Source organism: Rhinolophus ferrumequinum, assembly GCF_004115265.2.
Source record: "Rhinolophus ferrumequinum isolate MPI-CBG mRhiFer1 chromosome 15 unlocalized genomic scaffold, mRhiFer1_v1.p scaffold_54_arrow_ctg1_1, whole genome shotgun sequence".
NCBI lineage: Eukaryota > Metazoa > Chordata > Mammalia > Chiroptera > Rhinolophidae > Rhinolophus > Rhinolophus ferrumequinum.
Window position 1 is genome coordinate 11853246 of NW_022680357.1, and position 18717 is coordinate 11871962.

The following is an 18717-nucleotide window of genomic DNA, read 5'->3' on the forward strand; positions in this document are numbered from 1 at the left end:
GAACAAAAGCTACTGTGAGGGTCTTAAATTAGTTGTCCCAGACTCTGGGATTTCATCTATAGTAAAATGGCCAAAAATTGGGGAGGACAGCTTTGCCAATTTTTTCCTGGTAAGAAATGTTTTAAAACACACACACACACACACACACACACACACACACACACACACACACGATAAATATGACTAACATCTACTAACTCCAACATTACTTTAGAAAGCGAATAGTAATGCAAAGAGAATATCTAACAAGTAAAAGGGGTTTTTTATCAAACACATTTCATAGCCTTACTTTTCCTCAATTTTCTGTGGACCAGTGAAAACTTCAACACATATTGGTATTGTTCTGTGGCCTAGCATGTGAGAACTACTTTTAAATAGAGTCTGCCAAAATTCTTCCTGCTATGTTTCTGAGAATTCTTGCATACGTTTAATTTAGGATGGCTCAAATGTCACCACCTCTGAGAAGTCCTCCTGTCCTGCCTAGGCAGAACCAAACATCGTCCTCTAGTACCCATAGCTTGACTTCTATTTCTGCTGGCATCCTATTCCCTATATAGAGGATCAGCTACATAATTGGTGGGGACCCTTATTCAAAAATAATCTAGAATTTCAAGAAGAAAACTTCAGAGCCTCAAGTCAAGCAGGGGACCCTCTTGAACATGATTGCACAGATTGCTTCCCCAGGAAGCCTGCCCTGCCTCTGTATTCTATCTCCCCCTGGAGATTCTGACATCTTGCTGAGTAAGGGTCTTGTCTCAGCCATTTCTCTCCCCAGGACTCAGTTCAGTGCCTGACGCCTTGTAGGCCCTTCAGGTGGACATGAATAACAGTGACCCGTTATTAAGCAAATGCCAAGGTTACGTTTACTATGCTAAGCACACTGTACAGGGTAGGGAGTGTCTGTAACCTTCCTGGGGAGAGACACCATTCTTATCCCCATTTTACAGAAGAGAAAATTGAGGCTTAAAGAAGTGAATTATTCGAGTCATAAAACTCATATGATAAAGAGCCAGGATTTAAATGCAGGCTTGACTTGGTGGTCATCAATTGATTTTGTCCGCCCATCCCCACCCTGGGGACATTTGGCAATGTCTGGTTAACAGTTTTTGGTTGTCACACCTAGGGGGTTGCTACTGGCATCTAGTATGTGGAGGCCAGGGATGCTGTACAACATCCTACACACCTAGGATGGCCCCACAGCACAGAATTAGCCTATCCAAAATGTCACTCGTAAGGCTAAGAACCCCGGTCCTGATAGCAAAGCCCACGTTTCCTACACTTTGGTGTTCAGTACCAGACACTTCCTATTCTTTATTTGTATTTCATTAACAAATACTGTGAGGGATTTATTATTTGTCTTAAATTGACTTTAAGTTGAGAGATTTAAAGGAATTAACTACACCTTAAACATCGATGCCTATGAAGCCATGTGTTGGATGCGTCGTTCTTTTTTCTGATACACACTGAAATAAATATAAACCTATTTTAAAAAATCTTTGCTGGGCTACCACCAAAAAGTATCTCACGTACCACCTCCAGTCTGGGAGAACCGTACTTCAGACTCACTTCACTTCTATAAGGCTTCTCTTTATCTCTTCAGAAAAAGAGAATAAAATACATCAACTCAGGGTGTTGCAAGGTGTTAGGTACATTTAGGCTTCTGTTGGAGAAAGCCACTGAGAGGACATGATGCAGGGAGACTCTTGAGCTAGCCCCAGGCAATCAGAGGCTGCTCACCCCTCCTCTGTCCCCTGTACATTCCATTCTGCCCACTGTTTCTGCACTTTCAAGGCTGCAGCCTTGAGAGAGTAACGTACTGCTGAGACCATCTGGATGGTGCACATGACAGAACTCAGCTAAGGCCTCCGTATAACTTTAAGATTCTAGTGGGCGGGTGTGGAGACCTCCTCATCTTAAGGCGCCCAAGACAAGCCTAGTAGTAAGTTCCCTTGCCTGTTAAACCTGCCACCTACCTATCTGGAGTGGCCTGCCTTTCTTCGGTCTCTCTTCGCCGTCTGCATATGGGGCCAGTTTCAGATTGCACCCAGGGAGCTCCCGAGGTTTTTGAATTAACAGCTTCTGTTTCATCTCTCTTTGGCTCAAGGCTAACAGTTGCTTAGAAACCTCTTTGAACCCTAAAAGCCACCTGGTGAGGATGATTTTGAGGGCCACAGCACAAATAATCTAATTTGTTGAGTTGCTTATGGACACTGGTGGCAAGTCCCGGTAAGCACACATCCTTTGTCACCTGGCTCCCACCGCTCGTTGTTGGGGAGTACAAGTGCATTCTCTGCAACATGCACTGCAGTCTGACATAATTAACGTTAGGGCTAATGAGAGTCTTCTTTAGATATTAGAAGTACCTGTGTTGTAAATAATGTCATCATCTCTTTCTTAGAAAGTGCTTTCATTAAGAGCCGCATTTTAATTTCAACACATTTGCATGAATTCATTTGCATAGTGGTGGGGGGTGGCATTTGATGATGCTTTTTCCTCTTCCATGAACTTGCCAGGTGTTTCAATTAGGAAGTTTATACCCCCCCCAGGAGCCCTGAAAGAAATACCACCTCAATCATCTCTTCCAAAAGGGGGGCATGTTCCCCCAAATCACACATCTGTTAGGAGGTAGAGATTATTTGCTGACTGGACATACAAAGAGGACATTGACTTTTTTCTTTTGAAGAGTAAAATGAACCAAGATGATTCCTCCCACTTCTAAATAGTTTTCAAGGTTTGGGAAACAGACTCGGGCAATATTCCAGGGGTTAACTGCAGCCATGGTGGGCAGGAGCGGGAAGGGATTTTGGTTTAGGGCAAACCTCAAGGGATAGGAGGTTCCAGGTTCGGAATCTGACAAATAAGCCATGCAGGGTGGATCTGGTCTGTTTCTCTCCAAAGCACAGTCCTGCACTCCCTTTGTTACAAACAGGGGGCAGCCTCTGTTAATTAAAGCAGGGAGCAGAAGCTAGAGCCCTTCTGGTCTGAGGACCGCATCAAATGTCCAGGTGACAGGCAATATTTTACAGAGATTGGATTTCACTAAAGCTTTTTTTAAAAAAATCAGATTTATAAGTGCCTAAAACCCCCAACTCTTGTGGGAAGGTTCTGTGACCTACTCTGACCAGGTTTTTGCCCTTAGCTCTCAGCCCGGATGCATGCTGGGCAGTGCCATGGTGGGGTGCAGTGAGGTGGGATGGCAGTCTGCATGCAGCCCTGGCTTTCCCGTTTGCTGGCTTGCGACCTTGGACAAAGCCCTTCACCTCTCTGAGCGTCAGCTTCCTGGACCTTAGCAAGCCTGCTTGGACAGCTCTTTCCAATTCTGACTCAGTGTGTAGAAATATGCCAACCCCTTCGCACGTGTCAGGACAGCAGAAACTCTGTCCTCCTTCTAAGTATTCCATTCCTCTCTTGGTTTTAAGACAGGGTGTTGCATAAAAGATCTTAATTAGTTAATGAAAACAGCCCATAGATAGTTTTTTAGTGCTTCCCACTGTTCTTGAGGCTGGGGATTCTGCAGCATGGGGGGAGGGCATTTCTGTCTCAAAGTTACATTTCAATGTGGGGAGACAGAAAAAAATAAATGCTAATTAATATAAGGTCAGGTGGATCAAGTCTGGAGGCCTATTTTCGGAAGGCACCACTTTGCAGGGGTTAGAACACAGGCCCCAGAGTCAAATTTCTTGAGTCAAAAGCTAACTGTGCCCCTTCCTGAGCCACCCGGGGCCACCACAGGTTTAATTGTTCTGGGCCTCAGTCTCAACCTCTGTTGTGGGGGCCGGGCAGTGTTACCTGATGGACAGAGTTAAATGAGGTCCGTCACGCAGTGGTTCAGCAAAGATTTTCCCAGATTGTCTGCTACGTGCGAGGCACAGCTCTGAGCATCCGCGAGGAGGTGATTTTAGAAAAAGCACGCGTGGTAGGGATGTCATAAGCACTGAATAAATGTCAGCTATCGTTAGCTCACACACCAAACTTGTGTTTGTGGAGACTCACACGGTGGTGGGTGTGGGTCCACAGAAATGTCACACTGTTCTATTTTGGGGACCTGGTTATGATGAACCAGGTGAATTTAGGCTCAACACTCTCACACCATGTCCAGGTGGGTTTGGGACATAATACAGCCCATAATTCCGTTGAGTCTCCCAGGACTGATATACTCCTGGATATATTGTCAGTGTTGCCCTGGTGTGTTTTTGCTGGAACAGGGTCACTCTTTGCAAGTCTTTGGGGAGACTGTAAGTGACATTTCTTCAGAGATAATGCACAACTAGCCAAGCTCCCTCTCATTCTGAGAAAACTTGTAATAGAGTCCCAAATAAAATCCCCCCTTGCTTTTTACATTAAGCGGACCCCGGTATGTCATTTTATATGTGGCCCAACTTCTTACTTTGACAATGCCCCCAGAAGCCCTTAGAGTGCAGCCAAATGGAGAGCAGCGTGGTGGAAACATCAGATCACTGCAAATAGCCTAGCTGACTGCAAAGTGTATACTTAGTTAATGCAATTAAAAAACAAAACGCAGGGGCGTGTGGAGATCTAAATTTGGTGTAGCAGCTTTGGTACAAATCCTGTTTCGGGGGCTACTGGAGTCAAATTGAAGCAGAGGAGAGAAGAAATGGGAGAAATAGGAAAGGGCTGATGACTGGCTGGAATCGGCTGAGTTGAGAGAGGGCAACGCGAGGCTGGAAGCCAAGGAAGCAAGGCTGGCTCCGCAGCTCCTGGTGAGGATGTCCTGGGGGTCTCGGTGGGGACAGGGGCCAGCCGGTTCCGGGGACCCACGCACGGGCTCCAGGACTGGGAGGGTGGCTGAGACTGGGTGCCCAGGCCTTGCATTGCACCAGACCTGGGCGTGCAGAGACGCACCGCGGTGTGCCCTCCTGTGGAGTGCAGGGAATGCTGCGAGGGCCGTGAGGGACAGAAAGTGGCAGGACTGGGGGCCTGGGAGAATCCCAAGGAAAGACCTCCCGAAACGTGTCATTGCCTCGGCCTTGTGGGCTGCCTCTCCTTATCTCCTGCGCTTCTTTGACTTTAGTTCAGCCCAAGCCCCTCTCCGGTGGGGGCTTGCTCACCCTGGGCCCAAGGGCTTCCCACCCAGCCTTCCCAGCTCAGCCTTGGTCCTCCCTCCTGCCCAAGGAGTTGAGCCATCGGGTGGCGCTTCTGGCCGGAAGGGGGAAGGGCAAGGTGGCCCCGCGCACCTGGGAGGGGCGGTCCAGATCCCACTGCGCCTCAGCCTGTCTTGGCGTGGAAGCTGCCTAGTCTATCCCTATCCCCTCCGAGTCACCCTTTCCCTGTTGGGCGGATTTGAGCCGCAGCTCCTGCGCCCGCATCCCCGGAAAAAGCCACGGGCGGAGCCGCCTCTGCGCCGGGAACAGGTCTTAGCCGCGCCTCGCGCCCAGAGAGGGCGCGGGAGGTCCCGCCGCGGTCCTCCACCTGCCGGGAAATCCGAGCTGTTCCCTCCGCGGCTGCGAAGCTCCCTCTTGCCCGCCCGCCAGCCTGGCTCGGCTCTGCACGCCCCCCAACTCGCTCCCGCCCGCCCAAGTCACCTCCAGCGCCCCCGCCCCTCTCGAGCTAGTGCCCGCCCCCCTCCATTCCGCGCTTTCTCTGCCCGCCCTCCTCCCCCTCCCCCTTCCCTCCTGCCCTCCCTTCATTCCACAAGTGTCGCTTCGCTCTCTCCAGCGCACTTAGCGAGCTGAAGAGGTGAGAGGGATCCTGCGAGCAGGCGCTGGGCGGTGAGTCCCCAGCCACCCGCGGAGGGGAGGCTCGGACAGACCGACTGTTCCCTGTCCCTGCTCTCCGGCCCCCGCCTCCCCCTAGAGCCAGCCGGACCTGCACTCCGAGCTTGCCCCCGCGCGTCCTCCCCCCGCCCCGCCCGGCGCGCTCCTCCCCGGCCAGCCCCTCCGCGCGCTGCGCTGGAGGCGAACGCGGGCTGAGCCGAGCGCAGTGGCCGCCGACCACCGAGCGCCCCGCGCCGCTCCCTGCATGTGCGGCCCGCGGCGGCTCGCAGCCCCTGGCAGCAGCCTCGGCAGCTTCGGCCGCGCCTCAAGAGGCGGCTGCAGTGGCTCCAGCGGTGGCCGAGCGGCCGAGTCCGGGCTGGGAGACACGATGCGCCGCGTCCTCCGGCTGTTCCTTGGCTGCTTCCTCACCGAGCTGTGCGCCCGCGTGTGCCGGGCGCAGGAGCGAGCGGGACACGGGCAGCTGGCGCAGCTGGGCGGCGTGGTGGTGCTGACGGGGGGCAACCGCTCCGGGGCCGCCTCCGGAGAGGCGGGCGAGGGCGTGGGGGTCTCGGACGCGCCCCCGACCCGGGCGCCCACGCCGGACTTCTGCCGGGGCTACTTCGATGTCATGGGCCAGTGGGACCCGCCGTTCAACTGCAGCTCGGGCGACTTCATCTTCTGCTGCGGGACTTGTGGCTTCCGGTTCTGCTGCACGTTTAAGAAGCGGCGACTGAACCAGAGCACCTGCACCAACTACGACACTCCTCTGTGGCTCAACACTGGCAAGCCCCCAGCGCGCAAGGACGACCCCCTGCACGACCCCACCAAGGACAAGACCAACTTGATCGTTTACATTATCTGCGGGGTGGTGGCCGTCATGGTTCTCGTTGGCATCTTCACTAAGCTGGGGCTGGAGAAAGCGCACCGGCCCCAAAGGGAGCACATGTCCAGGTGGGCTGCCTCTCCCTCGTCCTCCCCTCAAGGTGCTCTTCTCCCCCTTCTCCCCTCTCCACCTTCCCCAGGCAATGGCGCCCCCACCCCCACCCTCTCCGCCGGGGGATGTCACGGTGGAATGTCACCGGGGAAGCCAACTTAGGTTCCCAGCGCGGAGAGGGGGCGCTGGGCCCCGCACAGGTGTGGATATGAGCTTGTGTGTGTGTGTTTGGGTGGGTGGGGGTCTCTGCTGTCCCTCACCCTCCTGCCGTCTCTCCGCCTCCGCCGAGGATTAAAGCGGACTTGAGCCCGAGGCCCTTAAGTCTTGGGTTTTGGGGAGGGGTCCACCCTCGGGTTCCAGATTCTAGCTTCTCGGTAAACAGAGGCCAGCGGGAGAGCCAGAAAGGGAAGGGGGGCGTGTGTGAGCCCCATCGCGCGTGTGTGATGGAGGGAGGGAGGGAAGGAGTGTGTGCCGCCTGCAACTCGTAAGGCTCGCTAAAAGGAGGCGAAGGAGGTGGAGAGCCAGGGGAGGGTGAGAACAAAAGCCTTGCTTGGAGCTGCCGCCTCCTTGAGCTGCCAGGTCTCTGAAATCCGGACATCGGCTGCCCCTGGCCCCTCTTAACTCCTTCGCCCGGCCCCCCTGTCGCCCGGCCTCTCCTTGCGCCCCTTGAAGCTGCTGGCGTGGACTTCATGGGCCTGAGCCCCCGCCCCACGTGCCCTCACCCCCCAGACACCCTGATTCGTCAACTTTCCCGTTTGCTTAATTCATTATGCAAGTCCCAGCACGAGCAAGGCGCAGCAGATGGGAGAAGGCATTTGGGGATTAATGGAGCTATTTGCCTTTTGCTTGTTTTTTTTAAGTGTCTAAATTGATTCTCACAACCCAGTAACTTTGGAGGCGAGGACGCAGCGGCGAGGTCGCAGCCCCAGACCCGGGAGAGGCCAGGGTTTGTTGCTGTGAGGTTGGGCGGGAGGGTTGAAGAGCGACAGGCGGCCTGCGAACAACTGGATGGCTGGGGCCAAGCTTTATCCTCTTTTCTGAGTAAGGCCAAGGCAGTCACCATGTGTCCACCGTCCACATACAAACACGGAAACCACACTTCCGCCGAGAGCCTGTGTGTGCGCGTGTGTTATGCACGCGCTCTGGGCGCCTGCCTAAAAAATCTGAACAAAGAGACCCAGCAAAAATAGGCGAAGGAACATCACTACCTCACTAGTAATTATTTTCTATTTTTACGCAGAGGATCGATGACTTTTTTTTTCTTCCGGAGGGGCAGGATTTGGGGGTCAAAGTGAGGAAGTTCCTCTCGGTTTGGGTCAGCAGGGAGTGTGGATGGATGATGGGGTCTTGCGGCAGAGAAGTAAGCTGCGAGGGGATTCAGGAATCCCTGACCGACTAAAAGAGTGCAGCGGTGGCCCTGCCCATCTCCTGCCACCCCAAGGTGCCCTATCACCATCCCCACCCGTGGCCGGGTGCTTTCACTTCCCGCAGTCTCCGCCATCGCCGTGGATTCCCGGGGTCGGTGTTAAGATGAGGGTAAGATAAAGCAACGGGACTGCAGCAGTGAGCCTCTCCTAGGTAGGGAGAGATTCGCCCAGGCATAGGTAGGCTGCATGGCAGATTCATTGCTCTGCTGAAATCTTGACGGAGCACTTTCCTTGCAAACCAGCGCTTACAAGGAACCTTCGGTGGTGGTGGTGGGGATTTTGGAGGGGGAAGGAGACGGGAAGGTGGGAGAAAAGCTAACCTTTGAGCGCCTCTGGGAGAGCTCGCTTCAGGCTCCCCTAGAATTGCTGTTCCTGTAGAGACAGCACTCCACCTGGTACCCTAGTGCCCAGCAGGGGCTCAACTTCCTGGTACTGCCCCCTGGCAGCTCGGTCAGGGGAAAACGAATCACTGCAGCCCAGCCGGTTGCAGCCCGGCACCCAGTCCTCTGGTAACAGCCTCAACACTGGCTTTCCTTGTACACATTTTGGGAATTCCAGAACGGAGTGCAAGTACATCCACCACCCAAAGACAAAGAAGAGTTGATTTTTACGGTCAGCTTCCAAGGTGTTATTTTCAACTCTGGCTGCTGTTTAGGGTCATCTGGAACGCTTAGCACCAACAACAGTCACGCTAGGGCTCACCATAGACTGTTAATTAAAATCTTTAGAGGGAGGGCCTGAGCCGCTGTACTTTTGTAAAGCTCTCCAGGCTTTACAGCCAATCACTGTTAAGGAAAAGGAAGTAACATTTGTTGAGCACACTTCTGGGTGCCAGGTACTACATGAGTGTGTGTTTGTGTGTGTGTGTGTGTGTGTGTGTGTGTAAGCGTTGTTTAGTTCTCACAACTACCCGATGAGACTGGTGCTATTTTAACTCCCACTCACAGAGGAGAAACTCGTGGCTCAGATTGCATGGCTTGGCCAAGGTCATAGTTAGAAGATTGTGCCCTACCGAGTCCTCTGGTTTCCATTGTGTCTGGGGTAGACATACTCAGATGGAGTGAGCATGAGAGTTTGGGGGAGCTTCCTAAAATACATTCTTGAGTTCTATCCAGAGAGATTCTAAATCAAGAGGTCTGGATGGGCCTCCCCCCACCCAAATCTGCATTTTAATAACCTCCTCGAATGGCTGATAAAAAGTGGCCCGCACTATAAGACTGTTCTTGGGTTTGGGAATATTTTTCAGGGCCGGGGGATGGATGAATCAATCCAAGGTGGCTCTTATTTGCATTCTGTTGCTTGTTTTCTGCACGTAGTAGGTAGGCTTTGTACGTATTTCTGCGGTGCTAGGGCTGCCCCAGCCAAGTACCCTCCAGGTGCACTTTGCACAGCTTATGCAGTTAATTGTTTCCAGTCTCAGCCAGAGCAATTGGCTCTTTCGCCTGTAAGGTGTCAAGGATGCTTGGGAGGGGCCGGCTTGCCAAGCTTGGGCTCAGAGAGGCGATAAGGTGGCTTCCAGGTGAAATTAGTGTGCTGGCCACAGCTTCTTCATTTGTTTTGTCTCGGGGTGTGAGGGTCACTGAGATGAAGGGTTTGTTCTCATCTTGCCTGAAAGCACCTCCCCTTCTAAGACTTAATAGCACATTGCTGCTCTGTGTCACAGACTGCCCCTGGTGACCAGTGCGCTTGTGTTTTCCCAGAAGAGGCCTCTGTGATGTCAGTTTTCAGGCTCAGCGTCCTAGGCATGTCGCCTGCTTCCTTCTGGGCTGATGAGGACAGAAAGTAGGAGAAAGACAGTAATTCCAGGAGGGTGGGGGTGGGGGCAGGGCTTGCAGTTGACATTGTAAGAACTGTACAGGTGCTCACTCAGCAGCTGTTGCAGCAGCTACATTCAACCAGGATTTATCGGGAGAAGTGACTACAAATGGCCAGCTATGGGGACCCAACCCTGCAGACATATGTTGTTTGGTCTGCAAGGTATATCTGTTTATGTCTTCTTATTTTTTTATTTTTAAGTTTTCCTTTTTTTTTATGGTGAAGCATTATAAGCATACAAAAAACTTGAAAGAATAATCACAAGGAACTTCAGTAGATCTAGACCAGGGTTTCTCACCCTCAGCCATATTGACACTTGGGGCTGGAAAATTCTTTGCTGTTGGGGGCTGTCCTTTGCACTGAAGGATGTTTGGCAGCATCCTTGGACTCTACCCACTAGGTGCCAGTAGCACCCACCACACAACCCAGTCGTGACAGTAAAAAATGTCCTCAGATATAGCCAGATGTCATCTGGGGCAGAATCACCCTCAGCTGAGAACTACTAATCTAGATTCAACAGTTATTAGTAGTTTGTCATATTTGCTTTATTGCTGCTTGTCTCTTTCTCTCTAAATATTATTTTCTCCTCCCCTCCCTCCCTTCCTTTCTCTTTCCTTCCCTTCCTTCTTTTTTCTTTGTTTTTTGGCTGAAGCGTTTGAAAATAAGTTGTAGACGTGGCACCTTGTCCCTAAATGCTTCAGCATGGATCTCCTAAGAACAAGGACATTCTCCCAAATCACACAATTCCAGTATCACACCCAAGAAAAACAACAAAAATTCCACAGTATCATCAAATGTCCAATCATATAAGCATTTTCCCAATCATACCAAAAATGTCTTTTAGAGCTCAGTGTTTCAAATCAGGATCCAGTCAAGGCTCACTGAATTTGGCTGTGAAATCTCTTTAGTCTCTATTAAATGTGGTGTTTTAAAACCAACTTAGAACCCATTGCCAGTGTTTAAAACCTGGGAGGGTTCACAGAGAAATCCAGATTTCTGAGTTCTCTTGAGAGATTGGTAGATCTGGCAACACTGCATTTTCACGTGGCAACTATTGGTTGCTCCTGACTGCTGACTGCCCCATTTAAGAAGCTCTCAAGTTCACCTCAGTGGCCACCCCCACCCAATTCACTTAATAATGTGACCTGCAATCCCTGGAGAGGTAGTTAGGCTGATCTGAACGGCATAGGCTCCAGCCAGTGGCCCCAGATTCAATCCCAGCTCTGCCACTTAATAGCTGTGTGACTTTGGGAAACTTATTTCACCTCTCTGATCTGAGGCTTAAGTTCTTATCTGTAAGAATAAGAACTTAAGAGATAATGATGATCCCTATGTCATAGGCCTGTGAAAAGATTCACTGACACTGGGCTTAGAAAGCTCTTAGCACAGGCCTGTCACAGGGTCACTGTTGAGTGACTAGTCCCCTTTTATCATCATCCTTATTAATAGAATTTCCTAGCCCTTGTCCACTGAAGAGGATAATGTTGTGGTCTGGAACTCAGTACCTTGCTGTTGCTCTGCTGTATATATTTAGCTGCGTGACATTGGCCAAGTCTCATAACTTCTCCAGACTTGCACTTAATCAGCAGGAGGCGATGGCAGGTTCAGGACAGGAGAGGAGATCTCCATCTAGATAAATGCATAAATGCATTACAAAGTGTTGGCCTAGGTTATGTTGAAGAAACCTTGCTGGCTTTGCTATCCTGCCCGAAGCTTGCGTGTGAATTCTCAGTTAAAAACTATTTCATGTCGCTCCCCAGTGAGATGGGCCTGATGACAGTCTGCCTTTTAAGAGGCATCCTTGGGAGAGGATGAAGAAGTCCCCCTGTTGAGTAGAGGGGCTGAACTTCAAACTCAAGCAGTGTGAGGCTAGAGCAGAGGTCCGTGACCACTAGGCTGCACTGCCCGGGAGCACAAACGTGCAGGACTTCAGGCGTCTCAGATCACAGAGGGCTCCATGCCCTGCAGATTCCAGCACATCCTTGGGTCCAGTTCAAGGAGTGGCTGTAAAGATCAAGACTAACAGTGTGTTCTGCATCTGCCCTTGGCAGGGCCAGCCTTCTTGGCGGAGGCGCTGATGAGAAATGACCTCGGGGGCAGGAAGGCGTGTTTGAAGCTCTCTACCCTTGCAGCCAGCAGGGAACACATGGCATTATTTTTCCCACCTTCAAACAGAATCAGAAATCCAAGCGGCAAGGTACATACCCTGTTTCCCCAAAAATAAGACCTAGCCGGACCATCAGCTCTAATGCATCTTTTGGAGCAAAAATTAATATGTCCAGTTCTTATATTGTGTTATATAAGACCTGGTCTCATACTAAAATAAGACTGGTCTTATATTAATTTTTGCTTCAAAAGATGCATTAGAGCTGATCGTCCGGCTAGGTCTTATTTTCAGGGAAACACGGTAGCACAGTGTCCTGTGTGTTTTTCAAACACTTCAGGAGAGCTGGGGTCCTTTGCAAAGAAACGGCATCAAATGATAAATGTCCCTCCTTCTCTTGCCTTTTCTCTCCTCTTCCAACTTCTCTTCCACTTCCCCTTCTTCCTATACATTTGGGGTTATCCTATGGCTTCAGTCAGCTCCCCAGGCTGGAGAAGCCCATGCATGCATGTACTATTAGCCATGGAAAAATCTCCAGATTATTTTTCTTTGCAGGATATGTTTGCTTCTCTTCGGGCACTAAATCCTTGACTTTTAAAAGTCACCTTCATTGGGGTATAGTTTACACATTTTAAGTGTACAGTTCGATGAGTTTTGACAAATGTCCACACTGGTGTAACCAGTAATCCAGAAAGTTATCGTGTGCCCATGGCTCTTGCGATCTTGAAAAATAAATGATGGTTCTGGTGCAAGAGGAAATGCTTACGAATCCTATTCACGTGTTTAAGAGTCAGAACATAGTTTAGACCCTGGGGCCCCCTGGAAGCTGTGAAGGAAGATGCTGGGACACTGAATTCTATTCAGAAATGTTGGGGTCCGTTATTTGCTCACTGTAATTGGAAAGAAAAGGGACGCAGCCTTTTCTTTTTGTTCCTTAAATAGGCCAAGCTCATTGCCACCTTGGAGCTATTGTGGTGGCTTGGCTCAAATTCTCTTCCGTTGGACTTTATGTGGCTGGTCCCTCCTCATCACTCAGACCTCAGCTCAAATGTCACCTTCTCTGAGGAGCTGTCCCTGACCACCCAGGCTGAGTTACCGCTGTCTCTAACCCCCTCCTGCCTGTCACTCAGGGTTGTTTGCTTCATTTCACATTACTGTCTAAAATGAACTTATTCATTTACTGTTTTACTAGTTTCTTATCTGTCTCCTTCCACGACCGTCCAGAGCAAGGAGAGCAAGGCCACCAACAGTCATCCGCAGTTCTAGCCGAGTGTCTCGAGCAGAATCTGGCACAGAGGAGTTCCGATTTCTGACATCCGGGTTTGCATGACATACGAAAGTATCTCATTCATTCATTCATTCATTCATTCAATTCACCCATTCATATTCTCATTTAATAGGTATTTATTCAATAGGTACCTATGGTATGTACCCAGCACTGTGCTGAGAGGTATCATAGAACAGTGAATAGTACAGACAATTCCGCCCTCCATAGTCAAGTGGCAGAGACAGGTAACATACAAGGAAATGTACAAGGACATTTATGCTAAGTTGCAGCTTATGAACTTGCCCATATTCAGTCAGCTTTGACCTCAAAAATGGCAATAAACATAGTTGTTCTGAAATGGATGAAGGGTTATCAAGGAAAAGTGTAGTTTCTTCCATAAGTTACCTGTATTATTCAGGGTGCTCCAGAGAAACAGAACCTGTAGGGAATTTGCGTGTGTACACACACACACACAGACACACACACACTATTTCTCATACGGAATTGCCATTGACGAGTCCAAAATCTGCAGAGCCAACGGCCCAGTTTGAGTCCAAAGACCAGCAGACTACATAGAACCAGGAAGAGCTGACTCGTAGTTTGAAGGCCATCAAGTAGGAACAGTCTCTCTTATTGGGGGAGGGTCAGCCTTTTGTTCTATTCAGGCCTTCAACTGATTGACGAGGCCCACCCACATTGGGGAGGGCAATTGGCTTCACTAGTCCACCAATTTAAATGTTAATTGCATCCAAATGCACAGGCTCAGACACACCCCAGAATAAGGTTTGACCAACTATTTGGGCAGTTCTTTCACCCAGTCAAGTTGACACATAAAATTTCCCATCGTGGTAAATTTTAGGATCTTGCCAGTCAGAGTGGCCTGTGGACATTCAAGTTTGGGGAGCACACAAACTATATGCCACAGGTAAACACCAGATCTTTGGGCATTTGTTTGGCTTGTAACACTTGGTTGATTCTTTTCATTGTCTAATTCACTAATTTTTTGGACATATCCCTATTTGTAACTTTTTTTTTAGCATGCATCCCAATATATGTATATTTGTTTTACTAACAAGTATATACACATACTGGTGAGTAACTATTAGTGCGTTATAAAGCATTTAAAAGAACAGACACTTTAAATTGAGCTAAAGGTGAAATATTTTTAAATTTGTTGCTAATCATGATGACTTATGGAATCATTAGCTAAAAGCTCAAAGCATGATACCCGCTGAGGATGAAGTTTACCGTTAATAAGGAAATCCATATTTTGAATATTCCGCATGAGAGGTTTGATTATTTTGGGCTGGCTTCATTTTGCTCTGAGTAGACCAACCTTGTTTTTGCCTTGTGAGAAGCTGTGAAAAAGAAGAGGAGAGTCAATTCTCGTATTTTCTTGCGCTTGATCCATGTCTTTTTCGGGCTGTGGTTTTGTCGTGGGGGATAGTTTTAAACGACGTATGTCCTTGGCGATGGTTGGCTTAGCCAAAACCAGGTCATTTATGTGCATACCCCGTTAGGGGTCAGGGCACCCAGTGAGCTTGCTTCTGCTAGCCACCTTCATCAAGATTCCTGATTCTCACCATCGGACGTTCCCGGGGAGGGCATGAGCGTGAGTCAACATGTAAAATCGATTTCTCGTTTCGAATGACTAAAGACCATTCACAGTTTTCATATTTCCTTCCCCATGCCAAATCATGTTATGCCATTCCCGGAGTGAGGGAACCACCCCTGGGAAGGGCTGCCTGGGGGAAAAGTGTCCTTGGCTTTTGGGCTGGATTCTCACGAATTTCAGCACTCAGGAAAAGCCCAGGGGATCTGCAGATGCCAATGCTGGCCAAAGTCAGGGTAGCCGTCCTGATTACTTCCTTTGCTATTCTCTTGGCAGCCTGAATATTGTGAAATTTTGGGGGGACTCCGTAGAGAATTTGGTGAAAGCTATGGCTTCTTGTTCGAGAAAAAATGCACGCACAAAATTTCCATTCAGATCCAGAAGGGGTTAGAGTTCCCCTGGAGCTCATGATAAAGAACTTGTTTAGAAGTGAAAAAGGCAAATGAGGTTTGGGAGGCATACCTAAGTCTCCACCGTTCCTTCCCTGGAGCCCCTTTGAGTTTCAGACCCTGTTTATTGCACAGAGGTGGGAAGGGCCCGGATTCTGATTTCAAAGGCACTCAGCTTTGTATGTCTGTCCCTCTCATGATTAGCTGGGTTAACTTGGGCCATTTTTTTTTGCTCTGTAAAATGCATAGTATAATCCTCACCTTGTAATGCTTGCCTCCTTGTTTGCCACCTTTCAGCTTTGTTGGCCTTCTTGCTTGTCCCTCAGATAGCCGAACTCTTTCCCTGCCTCATGGCCTTTGCATTTGCTGCGCCTTCTTGCTGCTTGTTGGCAGAGCGGTATTTGAGGACTGCTGCCTTGCTTGGGTGAATTTCAGCAGACAGGCTGGGCCCACCGAGTTCCCAGGTGCTATGTGTGGGCCTCACCCAAACAGCTCATCTTCCTTCTCTGTCTCCCTTGGTTTGGACTCCGAGGGTTTTGGTTAGTCAACAGCATCTGGATAGATCCTGTGTCACTTGTGGGTGTGCAGCCCAGAGAAGCCGTCCCTGGTCCAGGAAAAGCATGTTTGAGGAGGTTGACTGCAGTATTGTTTACAGAGGCAGGTGGTTGGTGACCATCCAGGCGTCTATAATTAGGAAAACAGATAAGCAAGGCTGGTATTCTGCTGGTTCGCAGAATGAGACAGCTGGGTGTTTACAGGGGGCATCCATTCTGATTAGTCAGTTTCTCCGCCATTCTAGTTGATGGATATTGAGACTATCCTCTCTGCAGGTAAATTCTCTATGGGGGTTGCATAGGTTGAAATACTGTGCCGCAGTTGCAAGTGAGTAAAAGACACACACACACACACACACACACGCATGCACACACAATCATAACTACAATGTTACATATCTTTTGAGGATATTCATATATCTACATAAACACACGATGGAGGGTAGGTAAAGAGAAAAAATATGTGTTGGTGAGGCCTGACCTTAGGTGCAATATCTGTTTGACAGTTATCTTTGCTCTGTTTTGTGTGCTAACGCTGAGCTTCTTTCCTAAGCTTACCTGTAATTCGGAAGGTCACTATTATGGGTTGAATTCTGTCCCTGCCAAAAAAACACATATTGAAGTCCTAACCCCCCTGGTCCTCCAAGTGTGACCTTGTTTGGAAATAGGATAGGTGCAGATGTAGTTAGGTTGGATGAAGGCAAACTGGAGTAGAGTGGGCCCCTGTGACGGGCGTCCTTGTAAGAAAATTTCCATGTGAAGACAGAGATCACCCTGTGAGCATGGAGGCAGACACTGGAGTGACGCCCCTACAAACCACTGAATGCCAAGGATTGCCAGCAGACCCCCGGGAGCTAGAGTGAGGCAGAGAGTTCCCCTGCAGGTTTCAGAGGGAGTGTGGCCCTGCTAACACCTCGATTTTGGACCTCTAGCCTCCGGAACTGCGACACAGTAACTTCTGGTTGTGTGAAGTCACCCAGTTTGTGGCACTTTGTTACAGCAACCCTGGGACGTTAAAACCATCACTTTGCTACCTCTCAACTTGTTTCCTTATTTATAAAATAATAGTGATAAGAATATCAACCCTTGGGTGAGTGTCAGCGGGATTAAACATGATGATAAATGGAAAGTGCCCAAAACACAGCGGTGCCTCAGGTTCTATGCTTTCCCTCCATCCCTACTGATTAAGAACAGCAGCAGCCTGGGGTGTGGATGGATCACACCATAACGGGAACCCAGTGCACACCATGTACGGGGCTGTGAACACAGACTCTGGTTCAAATCCCTGCGCTACTCCCTACGGGCAGTGTGACCTTGAGCAGGTTAATTCACCTCTCTGAGCTTTTGTTTACTTACCCTCAAAGAAGTTATAATCCTCCTAAGGTGTGTGTATGCTGCCTAGTTGAGTTAGCATAGTGCCTGGTTACGGTAAGTACTCAGTAAATGCTTTTTGTTACTAACCGGGGGCCATTGCTGTACATGAAGCGTTGGTATCGAGTATTAGATATTGGGGGCATTAAATATATGGTGTGCACATTACGTGTAGTCATCATTTGGCCTTCTAAACAACTCTGACGTGGGCAATACTGCTGTTACACAGCTGTGGTGGGCAACATGTCAGCTGTTCTACATGAAGTCTTTATATCCTCTAATTGCAGTGATCTTGCTTGCTTGCTTGTGTCTTTCCCCCGCTCCCACCTCTAACCAGAATGGTGGCTCCAGGACGTAAGGGGCCTCACCTTTTGTTCACAAGCACTGTGCCCGAGGACAGCGGATGCCATTCATTGTGTCTTGGATGAACAGATTTCAACTCTTTCTTCTTTCAGGGCCCTTGCAGACGTCATGAGGCCCCAGGGCCACTGCAACACAGACCACATGGAGAGAGACCTCAACATCGTCGTCCACGTGCAGCATTATGAGAACATGGATACCAGAACCCCCGTAAACAACCTTCGTAAGTAAAGCCGCGCGATCCATTTCCAGTCCCACATGGCGAGCCCGGCAGTGGTCACACCTGCAGATTTCATGCTGTGTGTTTGCGTTCTTGAAGAGTTTCTCTTCATTGACTAGTTAGAAGTTTTACTTCATCTTCCCTGGATGAAACTGTTTGGCACCATCAGAGTTCACTTGGTTTGTTTCTCTGTGAAAGAGCGATCCACTTGGTTGGTTTCTCAGGGCTGGCTCTCTCTCCTGTTAACTAATGGCCCCCTTGGATGATTCATCATGGTTGGATACTTAGTTAACCAATTGATTGCTTGGTTGGTTCATCTTAGATAGTTAATCTGTTAACCAATAACCCATTGGGTCGGTTCGTCTTGGTTGGGTCATCAGTTAACCAGCGGTCTGTTCGCTTATTTGTCTGCCTCCTGAGGTAGACCAGTTTTAGGTTTCATACTATTTTCAATGAATAGATACTAATTCAGAAGAAGTAGATCTATTTTTCATAAAACTAGAGTTTCATAAAAAGAATCCACAATCTATTTTGTGTGTGTGTGTGTGTGTGTGTGTGTGTGTGTATGTATATGTACGTGTACATACGTGTACACAGGAGCGCCTTTGTGTGTGGGGTGAGTTCTGGTTTTGTTGTTTCAGGCTGAGTATATGTGATTCAACAGTAGCAAAAAGAGCTGCATTTGTTACTGTGTTTCCATAGGTGTTCTCCAGCGGATGGAGCATGCTCGGGGATCTTGGTATGCTCCCAAAGATTTTCTTTCCCTTCGAAGGTCTGTGTATGCAACATACATTATGGATCTGACGTACTGACTAATGGAGTGGGAAAAACAAGATGGTTTAGTTTTTGACAATAGCATACTCCCCTGGTTATTCCCAGTAATTATGTTTTCAAGTAATCCCCACATTAGAGTAATGCGGAGGGTTTGGTTTAAAATAACAAAAGCCAGA

At 49.2% G+C, this 18717-nt stretch overlaps 1 protein-coding gene across 2 annotated transcripts in view; it reads left to right on the forward strand.

Moving 5' to 3' along the window:
* Nucleotides 1–5937: 5937 nt before the first annotated feature.
* SHISA9 (shisa family member 9) overlaps nt 5938–18717 on the forward strand; it is a 249423-nt gene continuing 236643 nt past the window's right edge. For both annotated transcript variants that reach the window (XM_033102092.1, XM_033102093.1), the window contains exons 1-2: nt 5938–6665; nt 17643–17770. In XM_033102092.1, coding sequence (XP_032957983.1) covers nt 5980–6665; nt 17643–17770 — 814 coding nt within the window. In that variant the 5' untranslated portion in view covers nt 5938–5979. The remainder of the gene's footprint in view (nt 6666–17642; nt 17771–18717) is intronic.